The sequence below is a fragment of the Chelonoidis abingdonii genome, chromosome 10 (assembly GCF_003597395.2).
Source record: "Chelonoidis abingdonii isolate Lonesome George chromosome 10, CheloAbing_2.0, whole genome shotgun sequence".
NCBI lineage: Eukaryota > Metazoa > Chordata > Testudines > Testudinidae > Chelonoidis > Chelonoidis abingdonii.
The window spans coordinates 21799079-21807711 of record NC_133778.1 but is presented as its reverse complement, the minus strand read 5'-3'; the positions used below and the strand labels follow the sequence as shown (position 1 = coordinate 21807711).

The 8633-nt window shown below is 41.5% G+C and overlaps 1 protein-coding gene across 1 annotated transcript; it reads left to right on the top strand.

Moving 5' to 3' along the window:
• The first annotated feature begins 145 nt into the window (after nucleotides 1–145).
• On the top strand, nucleotides 146–7064 carry C10H2orf69 (chromosome 10 C2orf69 homolog). Its single transcript, XM_032793608.2, has 2 exons — nucleotides 146–531; nucleotides 3318–7064. The coding sequence occupies exons 1-2, from the start codon at nucleotides 325–327 to the stop codon at nucleotides 4149–4151; spliced, it is 1041 nt and encodes a 346-aa protein (XP_032649499.2). The 5' UTR covers nucleotides 146–324; the 3' UTR covers nucleotides 4152–7064.
• Nucleotides 7065–8633: the final 1569 nt, after the last annotated feature.

The following is an 8633-nucleotide window of genomic DNA, read 5'->3' as shown; positions in this document are numbered from 1 at the left end:
TCACGTTGGTCTGTCTCCTGTTCCATTTCCAAGAAGACGCGGGAAGTGAAGCCGCCAATAGGGGGAGAACTCCCCCAGACCACGCCCCTAAATCTCTTCTGCGGATAGGACCTACCCCTCCGCTCCGGCCCGGTACCGCCCTCGTGTCTTGCGCATGCGCTGTAGGCCGGCGGCAGGTGTGGCCTGGTGGTGCGGTCGCGGCGCGAGGCCCAGCGCGGGCCTCTAGGTGGCTCCTATGAGCAGGCGCTCGCGCTGGCTCGCCCGCCGCCAGCTCGGTGCTGAGGGACTGTGGTCGGCTCGGCTTTCCTCTGCCTGGCCCGGGCCATGAGCCTGTGCCGAGCCCCGCCGAGCTGCGGGGCGGGGCCCTCGGACGGCGGCTCCTCCCCCGCCCGCCTGAGCCTCCCTTGGCTGCGGCTGCCGCAGGTGCCGGGCGCCGACCCCGGCAGAGCCAACGACCTGTTGCTGCTGCTGCCGCCGGAGCTGCCGGAGCCGCCTCGGCATCATGTCGTCTATTTCCAGGGGGACGTGCAGGTACCGGCGGGCGGGGAGATGGGCCGGGAGTCGCACCGAGCCGGCGCGGGGTCCGACCAGACCGACCCGCTGCCCCGCGCTGTTCCTTCCCCCAGCGCAAACTCATGGGGGCGGGGCCGCCTCCTGCCCCCCTCCCAGGGACGGGGGGCAGCCCTGGTGTGTTCTCCCTGTGCTCCTAGGTCAGGCTAAACCCACTCTTGCAAGGAGAGTAGAGTTACGGTGTGTTGGGGGCGTAGCGTGCTGCCCTCATAGCTCCTGTTAGTCTGTCCATTGCAAACAATTCATACCCCCCTCAAGTGTTCATACAATGGAGGAAGCTAAAGGCATGCTGTGAAGTGGTGCACTTGGGAATGCTGCTCCTTTGGGCAGGGATGGTGTCCCTAGTTGCTGTTTGCCAGAAGCTGGGGATGGGTCACTTGGTGATTACCTGGTGTGTTCATTCCCTCTGGGCACCAGGCATTGGCCACTGTCGGAGGACAGGATAGTGGGCTAGATGGACCTTTGGTCCGACCCAGTATGGCCACTTATGGTTTATTAGCCAGGATGGGTAAGAAAGGGTGTCTCTAGCCTCTGTTTGTCAGAGGATGGAGATGAATGGCAGGAGAGAGCTCACTTGATCATTGCTTGTTAGATTCACTCCTTCTGGAGCACCTGGCATTGGCCACTGTCAGTGGACAGATACTGGGCTAGATGGACCTTTGGTCTGACTCGGTATGGCCGTTCTTATTCTTATGGCAAGCATTATAAAAATGCTGCTATAGATAGATAGATAAATACAGTCCTGTCCACTAGTGTGGAATATTAGTGTGATTATCTTATGTGGTATGCATTGCAACTCAATGTTAAATATATTGTGTGTTTGGATCTACTGGGAGCTACTTACATTAGGATATGGTGAGAGTGTTTACAGTTAAGTAGAGTGAAAGTTGATGCCTGATTTGTTTCATCTCTCCTGTGTGTGCACTGCAGTTCTGGTTAGAGTGAACAGCTCCCTACTATACAGTTGAATTGTTTTGTTAGGATGAAAATAGAATTAACTAAGAGGATGTGTACATGTATATGAAAATTATTTAAAAAATCTAATAAAACAAGATGTGAAATCGAGTGGTCAAAAATTAAGGTTGCTCTAGAATGTTAGCAATTTACCCATACGTTATCATCAGTAATATAATAAATCTAACAACAAACAGGACATGATAAATCTCAAAGTGTGGAGCAGCATTAGCTCCTGTAGTCTTCTGGCTCTTGAGTGCTTGGTTTAAGGTTCAGTTAACAGAGGGGAAGCGGGCATGGATCAGCATTCATGTTGTGCTCCCTGTCAATGCCTGGGCAAGCTAAAGATCCAACGAGCAGACCAAATTCAGTGATTCACTCTGGTCACATGCAACCTGAGGCACTTGTACATATGCTAAGAAGAAGAAAACTGTCTCTTTTCCTGACAGTTACTCCCCATGCATTAATGAATTATAAAATGTTAAGTCTAGCTATTTAGATTTGGAAGCTAATAAGCTACACAAGTGAAGTTTATAAACTGCTTGAACCAGGGCTCGTAGGCTTGTTCTTTCACAGAAACTCCTACCTAAAACCAGTAATTAATGTTTCTTGGCCTGAAGGTTCTTGACACTGGCATCAATAATTGAGATGTTCAGTTACAATAACTTATTGTGACTTCTGTAGTTACTTATTTTGGCAGTTGGGAGCTTTGAGTGGTTTACAGTCACTAACAAATTCATACTCGCAATGTATTTCTGAGGTAATGAAGTATTATTTATTGCACAGATGGGGAACTGAGACTTAAAGAGATTGAGGCCCTGATCCTGCAAATGCTTACCCACATGTTTAGCTTTGTCTCTGAGTAGTCCAATTGACTTCAATATTTCTATGGTGAAGAAAGCACAAGAGTAATTTTTTGTTAGGGGAAAAAACCCTTTTCCTCCTCCATAACCAGAATGAAGCAAAAAAAACCCTGCACAAACAAAATTTTTTCTGGCTTTTTAATGTTTTACAGTTTGTGACTGTGCAAAGAATCATAGACTTTGTCATCTGTAAACTAGGTCTGGCTTGTCAAGAGTCATGTGTCATTTCTATTGCATTATCCTTCATGAAAAGCTAATCACTTCTAGTCCATTAATAGAAATAGGGCTGTGGAAGACCACCCATATTTCTGAGAGTTGTTTTTGTTTGCACTACTAGCCAGGTGGATATAAGTGGAATGCGTTAACCTATCTTAAAAAGAAATGAGATCAATGATGTCTTTGATTAGTTTTCTGTATATTCTTTATCCTTAAAGTGATAAAATAGTTTTACATTTTAAATTTTAAGGCCAAACAATAATGGTGAATTAATATTTTTGTGAGGCTGAATATAATTTAATGTAATCTGTAGTCTACAGAATCTTAGCCTTTTGAAGTGGGAACTCACCAGAACACAATAAAAATCAACACTTGGAAACTGAATGCTGTATTTGGGTAACATTTTGCTATAATATGTGTGCAGTGAGCAACATCTTTTCTTTAAGACTTGTTTAAGTTTACATATCTTACTTATCAGAAAGAAAACACATGCTTCCCATTTTGGAGATTAACCATCCTGTGATCCTGGGTATTGAAGACAAAGACATACTTTCCCAAAGACAATCGTGTATCCCTTTCTAGCAGCCAGCCATGGCCCTTTCCATAAGTGCTTCTGCTAGAGAGTGTGAAACAAACCGAGAGTTAAACCTTTGCTCACCAGAAACACTGCACTCCTACAACATAGTAATGTATTGTCTGTCTTGTTTCTTTCAGAACTATCGTGACGTTATGGCCTGCCATCCAGAAAACTTTCAATGGGAGTGCTGGAGTTTAGAAAACATTGCTACTATACTCGCTCGCCGATTCCCTAATAGTTATGTTTGGGTTGTAAAATGTTCCCGGATGCATCTGCACAAATTCAGCTGCTATGATAATTTTGTGGCAAGCAATTTGTTTGGAGCACCAGAACACAGCGGTGACTTTGGAGCTTTCACACACCTTCATGCGTTGCTAGTTAATGCATTCAGTATCACCCAGAACATTTTGCTGTCCCAAAAGAGTATGTATAGTTTCAACACGGATGAAACAATAGCTGTTTGTAAGTCAAAATCTGTTCCTACTACAAATGGCTGTCCAGCATCAGAGACAGAGAGAAATTGGGAACATTCTGATAATTCTGCTATGAGTTTTGGTACACCATCTGCTATAGGTGAAACATCATTTACTTTGATTGGCTTCAGTAAAGGTTGTGTGGTTTTGAACCAGCTGCTTTATGAGTTAAAAGAAGCTAAAAAGGACAAGAACACAGATGCCTTTATAAAAAATATAAGAGCATTTTACTGGCTGGATGGTGGTCACTCTGGAGGAAGCAATACTTGGGTTACTGACCCTGAAGTGTTGAAAGAATTTGCAGAGACAGGGATTGCAGTTCATGCTCATGTTACACCTTACCAAGTGTTTGATACAATGAGGTCATGGATTGGGAAGGAGCACAAGAAATTTTTGCAGATTCTTGAAGAATTTGGTGTGCAAGTAAATAAACTGCTTCATTTTGCAGACGAAGTCCCTTCCATAGATAACCACTTCAGAGTTCATGAAGTATTTTGAGACTTTGAATACACATCTGTGTACTGTTCTTTGCAAAAGCACTTTTGACATTATAAGTCTTGTAAGGTTGACTTACAATTTGTTGTGCGCTGACAGTCTCTAAAGAAGAGTACTAGATCCATTATAACTTGTTAATCTGTATATATATATATAAATTCATGTAGTTTAAGAAAGGGCTTGGCAAAAGAGCCTAGATGTTTTTGCTGATATTCCTATAGCAAGAGAGATTGTATGACTCTTGGGGAAAAAGTAACAACTGTCCATAAATAGATGTATATTTTAACGTAACAGATAGACATTTTTGTGTAAAATGTTTGTATTTACTCTGAAACTGATTTCTGTGGCCAAAATTTTCAACCCTGCTGCCTGAAGTTAGGCTCCTACATCATATATTGCTGTCAGTAGGAGTTGTAGATGCTCAGGACCTCTGAATGTCAGGCCACTTTTAGTGGGAAACCTAATTTTGACCTCTGCCAGTAGAAGACAAGAATCTTTAAGCTTTTTGGCATAAAGGAAAAGATGATAGCTGGAACAGTCTTGGTTATATACTTCACTGCAAATTGTACTATCTGGATAGTTTAAATCTGCTAGTTCTGTAACTTTCCCTGAATGAAGCAAAAGTACAAATGACATTTACTTTTGGAATAATGGTGCCAATCTATTCTTCCTAATAGCCACAGAAAGGGCAAGGTGCTTATGAAAGTTCCATTAACTAATTGCTAACCATCTGCCATTGCATAGTCTTTCATTTGGGGACTAGAGAATATTAAACATGTAGGTATAACTTTTGAAATGACCAAGAATGCTCGTTAGTGTTTAGTTTACTATTGTTTCAACATTCCCTTGAGACTTGATTAACTTTTACAACTCATATGCTTTGACTATAACAGTTACCTGTGAGGTGTGTCAATCCATTTTTATCTGAAACTTGGGCCCTTTTTGAAATCTGTAACAAATTGCTGATCATCTAAATCAAGCCATGAAATATATTGCAAGTTATATGGTAAATTCTAGAACCTGTTCTTAATTTCACAGAGTTTTGAAAGATCAGTTTGTAGAACCATGAACGTTTGTTAGTATATGGCACACACACAAAAGAGCTCTACAGCTTTATTTTCAGAAGCATAATTTTCTATGCAATTTTTTTCTGACCAACGTGCAAAACTAGATAAGTACAAAGGATGCTGTCAGCTAGTTTAGGCACAAAAGTTGAATGTATTTCAAAACTGCTACAAGATGGGTGAGGGATAGAATCTGTTGCCTTACCAGTCTTTTTCATATTTATCCAGGTGATAAATGAATCTTGGCTTGGAAAATCATAACCCTAAAGATAGCCACAGCTGTTGATGAACCAATGGTTGTTTGAAAAAATATTTTTGTCTGGAAGTACGTAAAACAATTGTTACAGCAACCCTTGGTTGTGAAGATGGAGCTACCAAAAATTAGTGTGGGTCTACTTTGAAAAGAGAATGTACAAATTGCACCATACTCAACTTGTTCCTTACTTGGGGTTATATCTGCTTGCTTAGCGACAGTTTTTACTTTTTCCTCCTTTTGGCTCTACAATGCTGAAAGAGAGAGCTGGATTATTTTTTCCTCATGCATAATCACACAATTGTTTAATTCCACTCAGCTACCCTTTTGTAAGAACACTGGAGGTTAAATGGATGTCACAAACAGATTTTGGCATGTAAACATCTTACTGATGGTGGTATGCAAGAATGAAAAATCCAAGCTAGACTCTAGAGAAATCTTTTTTACTTGTCAACTTAACGCAATTGATATGGAAGCAAGTGAAAAACATTGCACACTAAATACCATGTTTTACAGAGTCACTTTTCAGAGTAAAACAACCTGTTGAGATTAAATCTACTTTGACGGGCTTAAATGTTTGCTCATGCGTGAACAAAAAAATTAGCCTATTCAATAATTATACATTAAAGTGCTTTAAACAATGGAGAAAATTATAGTATATAGTATGTAAAATGAATTCATAATCATTAAACTTTCCACAAGGATGTGATATCCAGCTTCTGCTGCTGTTCAAGTTTCACTGGAAGTTTTAGCCAGCACTACCTATTGACTATCTTTTCAATATATTTTTAATAGCTCTTCTTTAGATACACATTCCGAAATAGAGGATTACCCCTGGTAGCACTCTTAACTACGCAACTGGGAATCAGGGTTTTTCTATTTGAAATATAGGCTTTAAAGACAACAAAGCGCACATATTGTAGCCTGTTTAATAAAAATCTACTAATTGAGAGATCTTAAGCAAATCATCCACGCTTAACCGAAAAATACATCTTATGTTCCTTACTAGTGGGGGGGGTGTGTGTGTGTGTGTGTAATGAAAAATCTTTTCCAAAGTTGTGCAGATATTAATCTTGGTACACAAAGAAAAGAGAATTGTCTATTCTGTAACAGGCACATTTCAAAACAATATTCAGTGCTAGTCAAAGTGGAAAGCTTCACTTTTAGAAGGATATTACAAACTTGTGAGAAGAGCTATTTATACTGGTTAGCAGTACCCTCAAGGTGTCTGGATGGATGTCCTAAGGAAATCTGAATCATCAGTACAACAAAAGTGGTTTACAGTAGCCAGTACATTTGATCATATTATAATTTCCATGTTACTTTGAAGATAAATGTTCATATAAAATGCGTTTCCATCTTTGAGTGGTTCTTGTTCTAAGATTTGCTATTTGTCCCTGATTTTTAATTGGAAATATTTTGATTGTTTTTTCACTTTCTCTAGACAGTTGAAGTATTCTATTGGACTGTGCCCGTCATTCACTTCAGTGCATGCTAAAAATATGTGCAAACAATGTGGAAAATTAAATATTTTTATGGGGGAAACCACCTCAGTGTGAATGTAAAACTAACTGTATTAAACAAGGAATCTGCAATTAACTGGTGTGAGGTTTGTGGATACTTTGTGGATTTGTGTTCACGTACTCCTTGTATTGAATGTTGTCAAAGTGGCTTACTTAAGAAAGGCATAAGGTGGTCTGCTGTTTGTCCTGAGGGACAGTAAAATATTTTGCCTAACTGTATATAGTAAAATGGCCTTTAGAACAAGATTCAGCTCTGTGAAACTGTCAAGGTTCCTCATTACCTATTTAGTGTAGAAGTGTATATATTTTCAAATCTCGGAAACTTCGCTGTAGCAGTTTTTTTATCCCCCTTTGTTTTACTGATGTAGCACCAACATGTGAGGATATGTGTAAAAATACCATTCAGACATTAAATTTGAACACTTTGTATTTGTATCCATTTAATTATGCCATCTTTTATTTAAAAAAATTCTAAAGGTGACTAAGTGAACCATAAAACAATCAAGATGCTTTATACAAGTGCAAATGTAACAGTGCAGGTTTGTACTAAAATTGAATGTAAATTATGATGGAATTGTGGTACAGCAGGTTAAGCAGTGAAACTATCCTAGTTTGTTCTACTGTAACAGTTTAAAGAGAGAAATTCCCTTGTGAAAAGTGGTCAGATAATTAACCACTGTACAGTAGTACAGGCATTTTGTTAATTTAGATACTACAGTATTTCTATATGCTGTACTGTACATTGCAAGCCTCTTGCAGTGTGTCCCCCTTTGGGCTCTCCAACTGGGTCTTGGTCTTTCTCCCTACCCCTGCTTCTGCCCTGGTCTCTTCATCACACCTTCCTTGTTCAGCTAGTCCCAGTTTCCACCTTCCACACAGTGGATTCTTCAGCTCATCCTTTTTAGCTCAGTGTCTTTGAATGCCCCTTGTTGCTGATTTTGTGGCAGAGGGTGGATAAAGTTTCAAATTTACTTTCTCTCTACCATTTATCATTTTGTATACTGTTTTCATATCCCTTCTGTCTCTTCTAAACAGTCCCAATCTTTTCAATTTATGGAAGACTGTCCAAGGAATACACTGGCTGTACACCTGTTGTGGATTGGGGGGAGGAGTGTGGAACTGTGTAATCACAGATTTATAGGCCTAGTCCCAACCCCTGCAAGATGGGCTTTGTTACATGTAGGGGTTGTGCAACCTCTGCACTGCAGATAGGGCATTCTGCAGCCATAGGCACTGACTTCCCCTCTGCCTGGTGGGTGCTCGGACCCACCCCTGGCCCTGCCCCCATTCCATTCCTTCACCAAAGTCCTAGCCCCACCCTACCTTTTCCCACCTGAGCCCCTCATTCCATCCTCTTTCCCCAAGTCCCTACGCCTGCCCTGTCTCCTCCCTTGAGTGGGCTGTGTCCCTGCTCCTCTCCCTCCCTCCCAGAAAGTCCTAAGTGCCACCAAACAGCTGTTAGGCAATGTGGGGCAGGAAGCACTGGGAGGGAGGAGCAGGGATGCAGTGCGCTCATGGGGGGAGAAGGAGGTGTGAGGGGGGAGCTTGGCTGCCCGTGGGTGCAGAGCACCCAGTAATTTTTCCCTGTGGGTGCTCCAGCCCTGGAGCACCCACAGAATCAGCACCTATGTCTGCAGCTGCTGCC